The sequence below is a fragment of the Dipodomys merriami genome, unplaced genomic scaffold (genome assembly GCF_024711535.1).
Source record: "Dipodomys merriami isolate MVZ:Mamm:240054 unplaced genomic scaffold, mDipMer1.0.p SCAF_335, whole genome shotgun sequence".
NCBI lineage: Eukaryota > Metazoa > Chordata > Mammalia > Rodentia > Heteromyidae > Dipodomys > Dipodomys merriami.
In genome coordinates this window covers 961,971-981,237 of record NW_027204882.1, presented here as the reverse complement: position 1 = coordinate 981,237, position 19,267 = coordinate 961,971, and the positions used below count along the sequence as shown (strand labels likewise).

Genomic DNA, 19,267 nt, shown 5'->3' with positions numbered 1-19,267 from the left:
TTTTTGGGGGGGGGTCCGGTCGTGGGGCCTGAACTCTGGGCCTGGGTTCTGTCCCTCAGCTCTTCAGCTCAAGGCTAGCACTCTACCACTTGAGCCACAGTGCCACTTCTGGCTTTTTTTTTTTTTCTGCTTATGTGGTGCTGAGGAATTGAACCCAGGGCTTCATGCATGCAAGGCAAGCGCTCTACCACTGAGCTACCTTCCCAGCCCATTCTGAATTTCTTCTAGTCTACCTTCACCCAAATTGCCTGCTTTACGTTTTTTAGAGCCCCCATTCCTACTGGACCAAGGACTTCTGTATCAGCTGAGAACTCACTAGAAAGTCAGATTTACTTGCCTCACTCCACAACTATTAAATCCGACAAGACACTCTAAAGATGCAATTCAGCAATCTACATTTTAATAAGTCATCCTAATGATTTTAATATGTACTAAATTTGAGAACCACTGTCCAAGTGGTTAGGAGTTGGCTAAGGTCTTCTAAACCTGCAGACTTGATCCAGCATGTCGGGGGTGGAGTTCTGTGCATTTCCAACCAACTTCCTCATGATGCTGATGCTGGTGTTCTTAAGGCAACACTTTGAGATATAAGACTCAAAGAACCATTTGTTTCCAGCTTACTCCAGGTCTTTTATGTAACCTCCCCTTTTCTAATTTGGTTCTCTATATTAATGGCAAATAATAATTTAATGTATTACTCCTCCCAATGATATGTTCACTTTAAATGGAATCTAGCCCACAGCACTGTGCTCCTTTCAAACAAAGATTTAAAAGTTTATTAAAAATACTTCTCAAGTTTTTTTTTGCTGGAACTGTTTTGAAGGTAGCATTTATGACTGAATTTAGCATTTATTCAACTAATCTATAAAAGATACACTGCCAACTGAAATCTAAAGAGGAATAAAACATTTAGGAAAAGCCTATGTATAGAGATAAGCTTTGTATAAATCTCTCTATAAATATAATTGCCTGTTATTTTTCTCTTTCTATGAATTTTGATTCTTTTTTTGTATGTATGTTGTCTATTACTTCAGACAATACTTAACCCTCTACATTTAGTGGCTTAAATACTTATTTTAGCTCATGATTCCTTGGGTCAGAAATTCAGATAAGATGAGAAAGAGAGAGGGGGGAAGGAGAAAGGGGGGGGGATGAGACAGGGCAGGGCGGGACACAGTGGTGACTTCTCTACTAAGCCAACAGCATCAGTAGAGCTGGCATGCATATTTAAGTAGAGCTTTGGATTTGGAGCCTTTTGTTCTAGCTGTTGGCTGGGCTTCCTACTTTTCTACTCTCCGTGTATTGTGTTCTGAATTTCCAAAAGGGACTCTCCACTCCTGTGTCTGCCACATAAGGATTTCACTCTGACTCTCCCTCCTTACTTCCCTACTCCCACTCCCTCCTCTCTTTCTCTACTTGAGAACCTTAGATATCTTCGTGACTTGGAGGATTCTAGATAATTAGACTTCTTACATGGTGGCTAGATTATTGACCATCACATTTTGCCAGGGATAAACTTAAATACTAAACATCAAATTTTATATTCTGTCATGTTTTTAATTGGTTTATTAAGTCCAGATTCAAAGTATGGAGAATATTCCTTTGTCTCTCAATTCGACCAATTCAGATATATTTAATTTACAATGTGTAATAGTTAATCTGGGGCATTGATATAATTAGATTATAGGATACTTAGGTGGATGGTAAGCCTTCATTTCAGGATCTGTCTGCAAGGAAGGTTCTAAAGTGCTTGTTATTTGAATCAGTGCACTGAATAAGGAAGATCCACCCTCACCTAATGTGAATGGGGCCCATCCAATTCACTGAGGACTTAGATATAACAAAAAGACAGGTGAAGGATACATTTGTGAGGTTCTGTCTTTCTTTCTCTCTTTCTCTCCTTTCTCTGTATATACATATGTGTCTCTCTCTTCTCCCTCTCTTATATTCTTTTCCTATTCTTCTCATTCTCCTTCTCTTAGAATTGTGTCACCCATATACTCTTGTCTTTGGACATGAAGACTCCAGGTTGTCTAACCTTTATTTTCTGAGATTTACAACATTGTCTTATCTGGGCCTCACTTAATGGGTTGGATGTATAAAAAGAGACAGATTCAAGTTCTACCCATGAAATATACTATCCTCTGCCTTCCAAAAGGAGAAAAAATGGGGCAATATTAGAAATATTAGAATATTAGAAACCTATCTTAGAGAATGCAGAGCCATTAAAGTCTACGTAGAAAAACAGTTATGCCATTCTTTAGATCTTTGGTGATTCTTCAGGGCTCATGAAAAGCTTGGTCTCCAGTTTGGTGCTATTGGAACATAGTCACAGAAAGAGTTGGAGCACAGTGGGAGGTCTTTAGGTCATTGGGGCATGCCCTCAAAGAGAGAAATAGCTCTAAAGCCCTGTTCTTTTCAATTGTTTTTACTTCCTGGTCATACATGGCTTTGTTTTTCCATGTGATTTCACCATGGCAAACTATTTTGCCACAGAGAAATGGGACCAGTTTATCATAGGTTCAAACTTCAAAAACTGTGAGCCAAGATAAATCTTATTCCCTAATGAGTCAATTTATTTCAGGTATTTGTTCTAGTGACTGAAAGCGATCTAACACAAAGTATTAGCTGAAATATCTGAATTATGCCATGTTAGAATACATAGGAGTTTTCTGCTACTGATGAGTTCACCGGGTAGCAGAATGCAGCCTTCCACACAGCTAATTTTTATAGAAATTAATCATCAGGATTTTAAGTACTGCACCATATTTGAAATTAATAATGCCACCATTTTCCTGTTCAATTTAATAATTCTAGTGGCGCTTCAAGTGTTCCAACTAGAAAACCACATGCATATTTTAAAATACATTTAGATACATATATACTTTATAATACATTACTAAATGTGTAATATATTTAATGATGTGTCTACCAAACCTTATTTTTTGTAACATTGGCCAGTCATTTTCCCCCCTCCGTTTCCATTGTTTGTGAATAAACTGAATGAGTTCTAAGACTTCTAAATTTATTAGGTGACCTTGAGGAAAAAGTTAGAGCCTTGCAGAAAAATAGCATATTAAAATTTTATATAAATTTATGGGACATATTTTAATGTCCTTTGATGTTTTCCTTGTATGGGAACGTACCAAATTTGTTCAAAGAACACTTTCCAATCCTTTGCTGTTGTGTAATAGAGCAATAGTAGAACAAGACAAGATGCCTGGGTTGGTTGTTCTTTGACTTCTGAGAAAGTTAGAAGTTTAAAAAAGAAGTCATCCTGGGCATGGATTGACTGTAATGTCTTCCATATACTTCAAGTATCGACTTGAGGAAGAATTGCAATTGCAGACTTCAGTGGATGTCTTCTAAAACATCCCCAGATATCTCATTTCAAGGTGCTGATACCCAATGTGTGTGTAACCTTCTCTGGAGGGTTACCATTGGGCTACTGACTATGTCTTGCTTAGAATCATCTAGGCCTCACCCTTTTTAGTTCTGAAATAACTCAAAGCCACATAAGAAGCCCTACCATTCACTTTAGATTGAGGTCAAGGCTCATGGCCCAGAATTTTCTATGATATTGATTAGACTAATATTCATCTGAAACCTCATTTTCTTGTGTCTATTCTGCTAAGAGGCTTCTTTTGAGCACATTACTTTTTAGGAAATCACTTACACACAGTTTCACATGTGAGGTATTGCTTTTAGGGACCCTAACCTAAGACAACAAATTGTCTATACCTCTGAAGTCTCCTAAGACCGGCTTGTCTCCTTGCCTGTTCCCTTTGGACACCCAAGAGCAGATGCAGTTTGCTTCCTTTATCTTCACCTATTTCCTCCAAGACAGTTCATAAGACAGATAAGGTTTCTTGAACTTGTTTCCCTTCTGAGTAAAGTACTCTTCTACAGGGATGGGGAGCAAAAGTCAGGATGAATACATGACTCATCCCAAAGCCACGTGTTCCAGAGTAAGAGGATGAACCCCTCTTCTACTTACTGAGCTACAGAAAAAGTACCCCGGGCTGCTGGCTTGTTACTAGGCAGTTTGGAGATTCTTGAATGAGGCATCCCAGTCATGAGTAAGCTTCTTAATTGTAGAAAGCCTCTGGGGCTCGGGTGACAGCAGCAGGCCCCAGAGCTGACTCCTCAATCTTCAGCTTCCTCCTGTTAAGCTACTTTTGTAGAACTGCTGATTCAGATTTCCACTAGCCAAAAGATGCATGTGGACCCCTGGTTCCCAGGTGGCTTTTTCAAGCTTAGCAGACTCTTTAGGGCAGGCAAGCTCCAAGTTAGGAAGCAATAAGGTTTGTGTTTTTGAGTTTCACCTCTCTATTCTGACATCTCTGCCCTTTTCACGCCTATCTCCCTTCTCTCTTTCTCTCTCTTTCTCACATACATAACTAACACCAAACCTCTAATACCTGAAGGATATAATACACACCTTTCTGCACTCACATGCAACAGTAAAAACTAACCACCAGGAATGCAAATGTGGGTTTTCTCCAACTTATCAGAGGGATGAGGGTAAGGTTAAAGATTTCACCTCTTTAGTCACATGGTTAGTTCCTCTGACAAATCAGTCCTCATCCTCAGACTACCCAGGAAACACTGGACACCTCATTAGCACACAAAAAGATACAGCATGGAAATTCCAAGGGTTTCAGAGGCACTGTGCCAGGAATGGGCATGAAAACAAAACAGATTTCTGATCAGTCACAACTCCACAGATTGTTGGTCTTAGACCTATGAGGATTTCCTTTCAGTTTGGCATCATGTTTCATGGTAGTAGAAGGCTAATATCCAGCTTTCTCTAACTATCACACTAGTGATATAAGTGTACTCACAGCCTAAAACATACCTCCCTTTCCTTAAGTACAATTCCACTCAAAGACTTCAGGGAAATTTACACACACACACACACACACACACACACACACACACACACACACACACACACACACACACACGGATATATATTACATGGTAGAATCCAAGTTCACATTCCTAATAAATGGAAAACTGTAAAACAATTTTTTCTGGTACTACTCTGAGTAGCAACCCCATATCTTCAATCATGGCTGATTTACTCCACAACACTCTCTATGCTTGTGTGCTCTCCCTTCTCCTCAATTTATATATTGAAGCCTAACCCCTATTGTAGTAAGATTAGAAGGTACAGAATTAATGTCCTTAAAAAGATACCCTAGTGACTTTACTTGTCTTGACACCATATGGGGAAACAGTGAAGAGTCAGCAACTTGAGGGACAACCTCAACCCTGACCGTGCTGGCAACCTGATTACCAAATTGCAACTTCTAAAGAGTAAAACATCAGTTTATATTACTTATAAACCACTCACTCTATGGTATTTTGTTATAGTAGCCCAAACAGACTAAAATACACTCATAGTTTCTGGATCCTCAAGCCTACAACCCATATAACATTAGTCCACAGAGTGTTTTTAATTTTAAAATCACTGTTGGTGGGAATGTAAACTTGTTCAGCCACTCTGGAAAGCAATGTAAAGGTTCCTCAAAAGACTAAACATAGAGCTTCCCTATAGCCCAGCAACTCCACTCCTGGGCATTTATCCTGATTTTGCATTCCAAATCAGGCCATGCTAAAGCTACCAACACAAGCATGTTCATTGCAGTATTGTTTACCATAGCTAAGATATAGAATCAATCCAGTGGACAAATGGTTTAAGAAAATATTGTTATATATTGATATATGTATATATATACATATATATAATTGAATTCTACTCTTCTATTAGAAAGAATGATATTGTAACATTTGTAAGGAAATACAAAGGCTTGGAAAAAATAAGTGAAGTAAGCAGACTCAAAGAAATAGATTGCATTGTTTCCCTCATTTGTGGTAACTAGATTGTGTCTATAAATCTACAAGTAAACACACAGGATGGTAAAAGACAAAAAAATACACTTGGACATGATAAATTTTATAGCTCTCTAGACATTCACACAGTGAGACCAAAAGAGGATATTCTTAGGAGAGGATTACAAAGGGCCAGTAACTATGTGCTTAAGATCATATAAAAGGATGTTAATTGAAATGAACTCCAAGAAATGGAAATGAGAGTTTTTTTCCTTTGTTACTGTTTTAGTTTTCTTTATCTTTTGTCCTGTTTGTTAGTTTATCTGTCTTTAGGAGGGAAAGGGGGAGGGGATACACAGCAAGGGTGGGACAAAGATGAACAAATGCAGCAGTGATTCTCACTAGGCACTGTGTTAAAAATTAACTGTACAATTTGTGGGAGAGGGACAGGAGGGAAAAAACTGGGAGAAAACGAGGGAAGGGGTGATACTACAAAAAGATATGTACTCATTACCTGACTATAGCCCTTCTGTATATCATCTTGCAGTAGCAATAAAAATACATTAAAAAAGAAAAGAAATGAACTTTCAGTTCAAGGAATGTGGGTTTTTTTTTCCTGTCGTTCATGGGGCTTGAACTCTGGGCCTGGGCACTGTCCCTTAGCTCTTCAGCTCAACACTAGCACTCTACCACTTGAGCCACAGTGCCACTTCTGGTTTTTTCTGCTTATGTGATGCTGAGGAATTGAACCCAAGGTCTCATGCATGCAAGGCATGCACTCTACCACTGAGCCATCTGCCCAGCCCCAAGGAATGTGTTTTAATATATAATATTCAGGTATTTGTCTTTATCATCATGTAGTCATATAAGTATGTATAGATCTATATACAAATATAATTATCATTTTGGTCTGTGAAGTCAAATGTGACTGGGTCTACAAAAGTCATGATGCAGCACTGCATACATGTGGAAAACTATAGATATCATACTCTTGCAATTGTTTGTTTTTCAGAACTGAGATCTTCAGATTCTAAGGTAATGATTTTCAAATGGAAGGAACCAATTCATGCATATTGAAAGGCAGTAGAACAGAATTATACAATTATTCCTACTATGTTAAATACAGTTACAGTCCTTGTTGGCTATCTTGTTCCCTCACAATCCACTACTTCTACCCCAGATACCATGACCAATATTTACAGAGACCCCTTGCAAAAGTCTATATGCTGAATTTTAAAATCTTAGAACTTGGAGCAATGTGTGGGCCCACAGAACCCAATCCTCTACCAACGTAAGAGTCTGTTACCACTTTACATCAATTTGAGCCCATCCTGGCATTGTACTTGGTAGCTTCAAATCAGTTTCCCAAATCTGGCAATACAAGCTTGTTATTGATGCAGAAGGAAGCTGTCAGAATAGTATACTTCTGGACACTTCGAGTCAGTGATGATGAGCTATAGATTGTGGGCCGAACCAACAAGGACCATTGCTGTCTCATCGTCCTGGGAGCAAGGAGCCAAGCCATCTTCCACCACCCTGTGGAGGGTGCTGTAGTGTTGCCGACTTGGGTGGAAAGAATGCAACTCTGAAGCAGCTTCCCAGGCAGCAAAAGTGGGCATGGGAAAGACATCTGGTCTCTTGTTTTCAAAAAAGCATTTCAGATTCCTGTCACTCAGTTTGTTGGCATAGTCCAAAAATGTATTTTCCAATTGCTCTTTCTCCTTTTGTGCATATGTCTTCCAAAAGCTTAACTGTAAATAGCTCACATTAGACCGACAGCGTGCATAACAAGTGGTGAGCAGGGAGAAGAAGGATGCTGAACAAATCAGGATCCATCCTAGAATCTTAGGAAGAGAGAGAGATTGAGGGCATGTAAAAGCAGAATGACAACACAAGGGCAGTTCTACCACAGAGGTAGCATTATTAGAATATGTCTAACTAAATTAATACAAGTTCTTACCATAGGTCACTGAAAATCACCTTAAACTTTTCAACACTTTTTAACAGTCAAAATAGAGTTCAGATTGGCCTTATACCTAGTCACCTAACCAAGATTATTGCTATGTAAAATAACCAGAAGGCTAGTGAATAGAAAAGAATAAAAAGTATAGATTATTAAAGTATTGGATAAAGCTCACAAATGGTATTAGCTTTTAGAGGAAAAACCTCTGTGCAGGAGTAATTGTGGCTTTTGAAGGAATTACCAGTTTATTAGCCAGGTATTTTTAGGTATATATATATATATATATATATATATATATATATATATATATATATATATATATATATATATATATAATCTATCATCTCTCACTACATATCTATAATAAATATAATATGTATAAGTATGTTTATAAATATAATACATAATAAATTAAAATATATAATTTCATGTGACTATCTGCAGAGCAGCAGAATGGTTATTTATTATCCATATTGAAGAGAGACAGACATGATATAATAAGGAGGCTGAAATTGTAAAAAAAACAAATACTGTCTAAATGCTGAGGAAAAAAAAATAGCCATTCTTGATCTTGGGGATTATTTCTTCTCAAGTTTGGTCATTAAAATAAAAGCAAACTCCCTGTTGAATAGCTATGGTCCTGCTGATTTTTAAAAATTATTTAGAAACAAAAGCCACATCACTCAAGATAGCTTCTAAATTTCAGTATTTAAATTCTATTTTCCATAATTAGAATTAATTTAATATTTAGACAACTAACAGATTTCCTCAAAAGTATCTCTTGATATTTAGTTCAATGACCTATTAGCAGATGGATCATTTGAAACATCAATTTGTTACTAAACCCACCAAGACCATTACAGAATCCCAAATTAGCTTTAGATCAGTGATTTTCACGTTCTGTCTCATTCATGAGGTGATCAGAGTCTCACCTTTTACATATAGGCCAACTTTGGATTGACATTACTTGGGTTTAAATCCTAGATTTCCCCTCATTGTGGATGTTGTCTGTACCTCTCAGGCTTTCTTCAGGTATAAAATGGGGGTTGCACATCATAGAGGTATTTTGGAAAATCGTGAAATTTTCCTGGGCTCATCATTTCTCTTTCTCTACAAGTAGGCCACCTTACCTCCCTCAGTACCTGAGCTAACTAGCTGAGTCTGAAACTATTTGATCAGCTTTGGGTCATCTTTCCCCTTTTTCATGAAGTCAGCATTGACCTGCTCTTATCTGAGTGTGGAACCTTCTCCTTCCTCAAATTCACAATATACACAGTCTAATTAGATTGCATGGGATGCTTCCACTTCAATCTCCAGAGCATTCCTGGTAGTTTTCTCCTCAACTTAGGACATTATGATGTTCTAGAATCTTTATGTCCACTTTCATCTCTTTAAATCTCTCAACAATTCTCTAAGGTAGGTGTTATTATCCCTCACAATGAGACAACTAGAGCTCTAGCTGTAGGTCACTAGCTCAGGGATGGCAGTATCAGCGTTCAAACCCAAAGCCAGCTAACTCTAACACTGAGCTTTTTCCACTGTTCCCTTCTGTCTTCCTTAAGAGTAGAGTCATTTAGCTGGATTTCTTGTTGCCAGGCCCCACCCATGGATGAATGCACTTTTCCACCCCCACCCACATGCCCAATTATTGGTCTGGACTATACACTGCCTCCTGCCATGTGAACCTTATGGTCAGCATCTGCTATTGCTACATCAGCCTTCATCCACATCTTTCAGGTATCCTCCCATAGAAATCAGCCTCAGGTCCTTTTCATCCTGCTTAAAAGTCAACAGGTCATTGTACCCAGTCTTGGCTATGACAGGATGTGCCTGTGTTTACATAAGAAAAGCTTACCCAGTGCTAAGTGTGAACCTGGCACTGACTGAATGGAGCCTGGTGCCTGAGGACATAAACCGTAATTCCTGTGTTCTGTCATAACATTTGTAATTATTACCTTCCTTCAACAAAAGAAGGAAGACTTTTAGGAGCTCGGCAGGTTTTTATCAAAATGTATTTTATACAAAAAGCAAAAGATTTTGCTTGGGGACAATTTTTGGCTTATCAGTTTATAAAGAAAATGTGACTTTGCTGTCTATTATTTTGGAATATATGATTGATCCTAAGAACAGACTTTGCTTGATGTGTGTAAAAGCAGATCTTATTGAAAAATTATATTTAAGTACATACGCTATTTTCAATGCATTTTTTTTCTAAAATGAGTATTATTTCTGACAAATTTTGAAGTTCTTCACTCTCCACTGCTTGTTTTGATTTGGAGAATACAATTCCCACTATTCATAAGGTCTATGCATCTGGATTTCTGGTCATGTACCTGAGGAGATGACTGACTAAGATATCCTTGTGTTAGTTAAGTGAAGCTTAAGTTTTCTCCTCTAAATAAAACTGTCTCTCAAAATGTGAGTTTCTAAAGTAACATAAGAAGTTCTTTAGCTGTACAGCACAAAGAGTAAAATACATCATCTCCCTAGTGAATATGGTTGCTTTTCACTGAAAGTTATTTAAGACTACTAAGTCCTTCTTTAGATGGGAAATGCTTCTCAAGTTTGTCAATATTATTTATACACAGAAACAGCAATTGCGGGAAACCATTCAAGGGAATCTTTGTGGCAATTATGTTACAGGCAACAAAAGTAGTAGATCAGATGGCTCAGACACATTTTAATAATATGTTTGTGTTTCTCTGAGAAACCAGTTTGAAAATAAATAATTGATAGAAGGCAGTAATTCTTAATTACAGCCCCTCCATTAACACACAGTTTAGAATTGGCTGTTATGCATTATTTACAAAGTCAACCTAGAGAGATTGTTTTAAAGTACTAAAGTATTTACATATGCATAACCCAGAGGATGTTTGCTTTTCAAAAATGGAAAAGATAGAATCCAACCAGCAATTTTACGAAGCCATCCAGCTTTTAAAAAGCTTTTCCTGAGATTGTCTTAGCACTGTATCAGATTCCAATTTCCATCTAGTTTAATTATCCGGGCAAGCTTTAGACTCCTCCCCGAACAAGAGAGCAGAGAGAATACTTTCAATTCATGTTTATGAGAGAGAGAGAAAGAAAAAAGATGAGTTTCTTCTTACCTGAGACTGGGCTTGAAGAGACAGTTTCACTTCTTCATTGTCCATGGGTAGCATGCTAGTTTTGCCACAGGATACTTTGTATAGCTCTTCCCAGCATTCTTTGGGTTTGCCGTGACAAATCAGTTCCAGAAGTCTGGAATTTTTCGTCCCGCTCATGGCACATTCATAAAACGTCCCATTAAGCAAAGCCACAGAAAGCCACATCACTGGAGCCACCAAAGAACTCAGAGTGATCTGTCCTAGGACATAGAAGAAGCGGCAGTTGTGGCCCCTGGGGAAGATTTTCCTGGGATTGACACAACAACCTGTGAAGAGTTTCCATGCCTTGTTGTTGAGAAAGAATCCAAGGATCAGTAACACCCAGGCAGGAGCAAAAAGGAAAACCAACCCATAGGCCATATTTTCAGTGCTACAGGGGCATTTGAAAGCCACCAGTGAGAAGAGGCGTTCACCTCCCAAGGTCAGCAAAGCCATGAAGCTGTAGCCAATAGCAGTTTTTTGATTCAGAAAGAACTTTAAAATGCTTTGAAAAGCTTCCATGTTGGACATACACAAAGAGGGGAAATGCTGCTCTTGCTATTGACACTGCAGCTGTGGCTGTGGCTGGGTGAGGGTGGAGTTCTTTCTTCATTAGAAACAACAGTCCTCCTTCTCTGGCTGAATTCAGCCAGATAAGGAAACAATGTCATTCCCTAGGAATGCGTGTTTCCCAACAGTGTTCAGATAATGCCTCCTACTGGTGGATGCTGGGCCGTGAACTGGCTGCCTAAACACAGAAGTAGAATACATTCAAAGTGCATGGACTCCTTTAAATATTATTTCCATGTCCCTTGGATTAAAAGACAAAGAAATTCTCATGCAAAGAGGTTAGAAATTTTCCAGTGGAAAGAATCAACACTAGCAGAAATGGGTTTCAATCAGTTGGGAACCAAATCAAATCTCCACATTCAGACTTTCAAGATCATTTATTCTCTTGTTATGTGACTTACAATTTAGAAGACAGGGATTTATCTTATGTCTTCTGAAAGAGGTTTGAATGAAAAGATTTCCACCTTATTTTACAAATTAGGATGTTTTAAATTTATATGTGAGGGTTTTAAAGACAATTGGAATTTTGAAGAAAAACAGGAGCTGTCATTTTTCTTTTCTGGGCCAGTGTAGTAACTTCTTCATTAGTAACTCTCCCTCTAGCTGCATGCCCCCTGTACCTACAATAGTAAAATCCATCCTCCACATTGCCACAGAGGTTTAAAATATACATGATTCTGCATAACCCATTCCCAGCTTTAGAGCTCCCCACTGCTCACAAGTTGATAGAGGTACAACTTTTTTGAACCTCATTGTGATATTTCATGTCATATTCCTAGTACTTACAATGCTTCTCATCTCTACCCCCACCTTGTCAGCTTTTCAAATGCTAACTCATGAGTTAGCTAATACATACTAATTCATGTATTCTGGTACTAAACATGGTATCAAACATAGAGTGAATGTCCCGTCAGCAACTGTTTTGCAAAGGGATAGTGAACTCACATTGCACAAGGCATTTGGTAGGCCCAATATGTTCTGAATGAATGATCAAAGAACTTCTTATGGTTTTACACTATGACTAAAGAAAATTGCTTTCACTTCTTTTTCATGCTGCTCTTAATTTAAAACATTAGTTAATTAAGACGTTTGAAAGATGACAACACGTCAAGTTGACACGTTTTTATTAATTAACTACAGACCTGTGTGTTTTGTGAAAAGAAATTGCCTTGGACTCTGAGCCAAGGAACTAAGTTATACTACAATCTTGGCTGTATCCTTTTTGCTTTTTCTGAAACAGAAAAGCTTGCTCATTTGAAAAGTAGACGTTCAAAAGAAATAGATTCCAAGATTTCTTCCATCTCTCCCTTGTAAAATTCAAGTGCTATAAAACACCGTTTTTGAAAATTACTTTATGTCTCAGTTTTGTTTCTCATACCAATATCCCTTACTCCTTCTCAGAGATCTGTTTGTCTACAATAATATGATTCTCCTTCCATAGCTGTCATCCATCCAAAGCTTACTTGGCTCTAGCCAGGACTTCCCTGTTGGGGCATAGGTGTCTGAGATCCCCTCTCCTTCAGGACCTTAGTTTTGCTAATATTAATGTGACAGATACCATACTGTTATGTCCATGAGTAATAATCTTGGAATCTCTCACTTTCCTAAAGGATATGCATATTTTTAAATGCATGTTTTGCAAAAATGTTGCCTTATGGCAGTTTTCCATAAGCTATAATGTATCCCTTAGGATTTTCCATCAAACTAATAAAAGGATTAAACACCCTCACATGGCACAGGGTCAATAAATTGTAAAGCTAAGTGTGAGTCCAGATGTCCTCACTGAAGACTTGTCTTAATCATACTGCTTCAATGCCTGGAACGGAGTATTTTGTTATCCTGCTAATAGATATTTGTTCTACACCAACTGCTATTAAATCCCCCCATCTTTATTTTTAGGTTGCTTTCAAGATGTACTTGGGAATTACACCAAGTGTGACCTGTCACAATTCAAGCAGAAATGAATTTTCCCTGATTCTAGACAAGAATCCTTTGGCAGAGTTTGTGGAGGAGCTGCCGGCCGGGCGATCTTCTCTGTGCTACTGCAGCTTACTCTGTGGGGTTATCAGAGGTGCCCTGGAAATGGTAAGGGGAAAGAGAGAGAGAGAGAGAGAGAGAGAGAGAGAGAGAGAGAGAGAGAGAGAGAGAGAGAGAGAGAGAGAGAGAGAGAGAGAGAGAGAGAGAGAGAGAGAGAGAATGCATTTACTTCATTTTTCCACTTGTGTACTGATTTAAAAAATACCTCAAAATAACCAAGACACAGTTTCTAAGGATGAGAATTTTGGAGCATTTCAGCTGGGTAACTGGGGCTCAGAACCTTTCCCAGGTTAGCACACGTGGATTTGAGTTATTAGCCAGGGTTACAACCTCTGCAGTCCTGATTGAAGCTGGAGACCTCCTTCTAAGCTTGTGCAAGTAACCTCAAGCGCTTTCTTGGCCACTGGCTAAGAAGTTGTGTGGATTTTTTAGCTTTATAAACAACTTTGTAGGTCACAAACTCACCATTACAGCTTGGTAACACGTGTTGCCAACCCTGGTACAACAAGGGTGAGGACTAGGCATTTCAGGCCATTTTGGAGGTTGCCTTCCATACCTGAATTATTCATTGGTATAACAAATCCAAATGTTAATATCTGTTAAATCCCAGGCACTGATGATGTAAAGATGAGCAAGATGCAATCACTACCCTTAAAGATCTGATTCAAAGTCATATGTATAAAAAAGTGTGATAAATGTCCAGGAGAGGACCGGAGGCAGGAAAGACATCTGTTAATTTTTAGAAATGGAACTGGATTTTGAAAGACAAATGGTAGGTGAAAGGTTTGAGTTAAAGAACAGGAGGAAAATATTTTAGGTAGAAAAATCCAATTGTCCAAATGAGCAAGAAGAGTATTTCATTCCAAGAACCAATAACTGTAATTCATCTGGCACAACTGATCCAAAGAGAGAAAGAGGACTTGTTGGGAGAATGAGGTTTGCATCCTTCACAGAAATCAGATAAAAGAAGGAATTCAAGTCAGTGCTGGTGGCTCATACCTGTAATCCTAGCAACTCAGGAGGCTGAGATCTGAGGATCATTGTTCTAAAGTCAGTCCAGGCAGGAAAGTCCATGAGACTCTCATCTCCAATAAACCACGAGAAAACTGGAAGTAGTGCAGTGGTTCAAGCGGTAGAGCGCTTGTATTGAGCAGAAGAGCTCAGGAACAGCGCCCAGACCCTGAGTTCAAGCCCCATGACCTACAAAAAAAAGAATTAGGAGTTCTATACCTAAAGAATTAGAGTCAGTGCAGGTTTATCAACTTGAATTTTTTTTCTTTCCTCCTCTTTTTTATCCCAGTCCTGGGCTTGAACTCTGGGCCTGGGCACTGCCCCGAGCTCTTCAGCTCAAGGGGAACACTCTACCACTTGAGCCACAGTGCCACTTCTGGATTTTTCTACTTATGTGGTGCTGAGGAATTGAACCCAGGGCCTCATGCATGCAAGGCAAGCACTCTACCACTGAGCCACCTTCCCAGCCCTCAATTTGAAATTTTGAACTTTGTGTTCTAGAAATTTTATTCCACTGTCAACATACCAGACAATAGAAGAAGGTTCAGCTTCTCCCCTAGCCCTTTATCAAGAGGATCAATGCTGAAAAGCAGAGAAAGAAGGGCAGTTAGGAAGTCTATGATGTTAACCTCAAACAAAAGCCAAACTCCTTAGAGTGGTCATCACGATCAGTTTGAGCAAGGCTTATGAAGGTAGACAGGTTGTGAGCTGACTGAAGGGACAAGGCTGAAAACAGGATTCAAGAATAACTTTTAGTCCATGGAACAGCCTGTAGGTAAGGTTGCTTTCTGACCAGGAGAGCAAAACCAGGAGTTCATTGGGAATTTGAAGAGGCAAGAGAAAAAAACTCATGTTTGAATCTGCTTTAGTTTGGGTGCCTACACACCACACACACACACACACACACACACACACACACACACACACACACACACACACACACACACACACACACACACACACAGAAACAGAGACAGAGACAGAGACAGAGACAGAGGGACTGAAGACATTCAGTGTCTGAAGCATACAAAGGGTTGTGTCTGAAGAATCATTGGAATCAGCCAACAATGAACAGTGAGAGGCTGTAGAGAGAGAAGAAAAGGGAACCTCATACAGAACCCAAAGTAACAGTGAACTAGGAGTAAGTTACAGAATACAAAGACTGCAAAGGATATCAAGAAAGAATAAATACATGTGGCTTAGTGGTAGAGTGCTTGCTTAGCATGCATGAAGCCCTGGGTTTGATTCCTTAGTACCACAGAAAAAGTAAACAGAAAAAGCACTTTGGCTAAAGAGGTAGAGTGCTAGCCTTCAGAAAAAGAAGCTCAAGAACAATGCCCAAGCCCTGAATTCAAGGCCCAGGACTGGCAAAAAAAAAAAACAATCAAAAAAACAAACAAACAACCCCCCCCAAAAAAAATCAAGAGTAAATACAGGTGAAAATATATCAGGAAGAATACAGTATCTCAGGATAAACAAGATCAATATAGAGACAGTGAAACAAGACCTCAAAAATATTCACACACCTTACCAAAGGACATGGAAAACTTTGGTTAAGTTTTTATTGGGAAAGTAGAAAGAGAAGAAGACTGTCATAGTCTATTGAACTGCTATTGGAAGCTTTGGAAGAGGTAAGAGTCAACAAAGTCTCATTTTTCTCCCAGAACCTTTGCTGTTAAGAATGATGGGGCCAGCTAGTAACCAAAGTCTAGGCATATACTGACCTACTCACTAATGAACTGCATATGTAATTTTAAAATATTATTATCTTTAAGTAGTTGTACAAAGGAGCTGCCATTTAACAAAGCAGTTGTGAATACAATATATCTTGATCAGTGTCATCATAAATTCTAATTATTTATAATAATTGGGAAGGAGCAAGAGGTAGTTCAAAACCATAAAGCAACAGAAACAATAAATTATTCACAAAGATCCTTCATAATTCTATTCCAGCACTTTTGTAGGATTGTCCATCTATATTAATATAGAGACATAGATGTTGATGTAGTTAGATATATAAAGAAATTATATATAAATATATAAAATGAAATTCACCAATCGCTGAAAGAGAGGGGGAAAATAAGGGTTTCAGAACAAAGTGGAGGGGGTAAAGTTGTTCTATGTATACTGTGTGTGTCTATGGTATTACTACAGTAAAACCTCCTCGTGCTCTTAATATGTACTAAAAGAAAATTATAAAAAGAAAAGGCTGAGGATAAATTTGGATTTTGTGTTTCAAAGTGCCATCTACATCCTTCTATTTGGTAGTAAGTACCACAAAGGATGGTATTTGTACTCTGGTATTTGTACCATGTGCCAGATAATTTGGCACATGGAGATGGATTCAATAACTATTAATTACTTATTTGCTATACTCAGACATTTTTAAACTTGTGATTGTTTGTAATTGGTACTTCTGCTAATTTATGTTATTTATCCTAATGATCTTGAATGATTCTGAACTAATTCTATACGGAGGGTGGTTGAGTTTAATGAATACTGAAATGAGCCCTAAGAACTTCCTTCATTTGTCTAAAAAGTGGGAAGTACTTCCAAAAAGAAACGAGAGCCAGCTATCAAATATTCATGGCTGTAGTTTCGATCTTTAATTTTATATTTATAATTTATTTAGTTGATTTTTTTCAAAGCAACTAAAGCTATAAGTCATGGCTAAATGTTGCTAGAATAAGTTATTATATTATTTAGGGGATGACAGAAGGCTTTATTGTCAATCCATTTGGGAGGAAACTTTTAAGAATCCATTTATCCTTGGAAGTTCTACTGGACAAAGCAAACTGGGTAAAGGCTATCTTTTCTGGAGATGGAGCCACAGTCCAGCTCTATGCATGAGCAAAGCTCAGCATGGTGTACATGTCTGGAAATCCCAGCTCTGAAGTTGTCCTTCCCTTAGTAGAATCACATGACGGAGGTCATGTGCTGCCAGACCATCTCTGGGCAACACACAGTCATCTGTGGAGCACACTGGATTTGAGAGATGAAGAAATATTTAGAGATTTTTGAACATTGAATGAAACAGTCCTATTTCTGTTTTTCTTTCCTAGGTTAATTTGGCTGCTGATGTTACATTCTTGCAAGACAGACTAAAAGGCGACAGTGTGACGGAAATAGGAATAACATTCCTGAAAAAGCTAGATGAGAAGAAATATAGACGGAAAAAATGAAGACTAGTGTGCAAACGTTCCCCAGGGTGGCCAGCTAAGAGTGGATGCGAGCTAACCATGCACAGCCAGGGGACTTTTGAATTGCTTCCTTAGCATGGGCTTTGTAATGCTTATAAATCAGGCAGAAATTAGAAATGCCCCCAGGCCTGCTTATAAATTACACCTTTTCAAACTTCATGTCCAGAGGATTTTATTTTATTTTATTTTTCCAGTCCTGGGGCTTGAACTCAGGGCTTGAACACTGTCCCTGAGCTTCTTTTGCTTTAGGCTAGCACTCTACCACTTGAGCTATATTGCTACTTACTGGTTTTTCTATTTATGTGGTACTGAGGAATTGAGCCCAGGGCTTCATGCATGCTAAGCAAGCACGCTACCACTAAGCCACATTCCCAGCCCCATCGGATTTTATATATATAGGCAACTCTTATACAAGAGCAAGCATGACTTTCACATATTACACCATCCATCCTCAGAGAGTATATTCCATTTACTTACTGTAACTGAAGGGGGAAAAGAAAGAACCTCTTATATAAACAGTTTGTATATAGGTGTCTAGTATTATCTGTTCACTGGAAAAATGTATTATATAATATAGCATAAAGCTTACCATATATTGGCAGTTTGTAGATACTGTAGATTGCATTCTCTGTAGAAGTAGTTTTATGTGTACCACTCTCATATGTTTGAGAAAGTACAGTTGTGAGTTTTCTCATATATTGCTTTGGCTTTTAGTCTCAGCCTCCAGAGGCTACTTTTGATTTGTGGTCACTAAGGAAAGCTATTGATGACTTGGATGCCAGTTCTTAAACATTAAAAAAATAATATTTTATTTCAATTTATTTAATTTTTAGACATCTACTCTTAACTAAAATTCCTTCCCTTCTTATGAAATATTGCTGAAGTAAATAATGGTCTTTGAGAACATTTTCTTACTCCAAAACTTAGTCACTTAGACTTCTAATGATCATTTTAATTCCATAAAAATTTTACAATGACTATTTTGTCAGTGACCCGAGCATATTTAAAATTCAAAAGTAACTGGATTAAAGAAACAATAATTGTCACCAGACCATCAGCACACAAGGGCGGCTGCCAGGATGTGCACAAAACTCAAATCACAAGTAAAAATTACAATCATTTTAATACTATAAGTTAATACTGATGGGGCTGAGATTATACTCAATGGTAGAGTGCTTGCCTAAGCATACACAACACCCTGTGTTCAATCCCCAGTGCTGAAAATGAAAACAAAAACAGAGATAAATGATGTGGCAGTTAGTGATAGATATTAATTAGGACTCAGGAGACAAAAGATCCAGTCTCAATTCTGTTTTAGTGGTATAGGCAACCTATCCAGCTGTATTTTCAAAGGCCACAGGGATAGGCAGAGAAGACCCTATAGGATCATGAGACTGCTTGCAACCTTGACAGAAGGAATTTCAGGCCTGTTGCGCAGTGATAAGTAGATTCTGGAAGATGATATCTGCTAGCAGAAAGAACTTGGTCAAAAACTGTAAACTGATGCTTTCAGAAGAATTATTGCC

At 38.3% G+C, this 19,267-nt stretch overlaps 2 protein-coding genes across 2 annotated transcripts in view; one reads left to right on the top strand and one right to left on the bottom strand.

Annotated features, from left to right (window-relative positions):
* Trappc3l (trafficking protein particle complex subunit 3L) overlaps window positions 1–17,723 on the top strand; it is a 45,433-nt gene extending 27,710 nt beyond the window's left edge. Inside the window, exons 4-5 of the mRNA XM_069986949.1 lie at window positions 13,393–13,578; window positions 17,604–17,723. Coding sequence (XP_069843050.1) covers window positions 13,393–13,578; window positions 17,604–17,723 — 306 coding nt within the window. The remainder of the gene's footprint in view (window positions 1–13,392; window positions 13,579–17,603) is intronic.
* On the bottom strand, window positions 5,821–11,476 carry Calhm5 (calcium homeostasis modulator family member 5). The gene is made up of 2 exons (XM_069986948.1): window positions 10,906–11,476; window positions 5,821–7,682 (listed from the first exon to the last, which is right to left on the bottom strand). The coding sequence occupies exons 1-2, from the start codon at window positions 11,452–11,454 to the stop codon at window positions 7,293–7,295; spliced, it is 939 nt and encodes a 312-aa protein (XP_069843049.1). The 5' UTR covers window positions 11,455–11,476; the 3' UTR covers window positions 5,821–7,292.
* Window positions 17,724–19,267: the final 1,544 nt, after the last annotated feature.

Excerpts from the sequence above, each read along its gene's own strand:
- Calhm5 (XM_069986948.1), bottom strand. The coding sequence starts at position 11,454 with ATGTCCAACATGGAAGCTTTTCAAAGCATTTTAAAGTTCTTTCTGAAT. Across the intron at positions 7,683-10,905 it reads CTCTTCAAGCCCAGTCTCAG|ATTCTAGGATGGATCCTGAT; the intron begins GTAAGAAGAAAC and ends TCTCTTCCTAAG.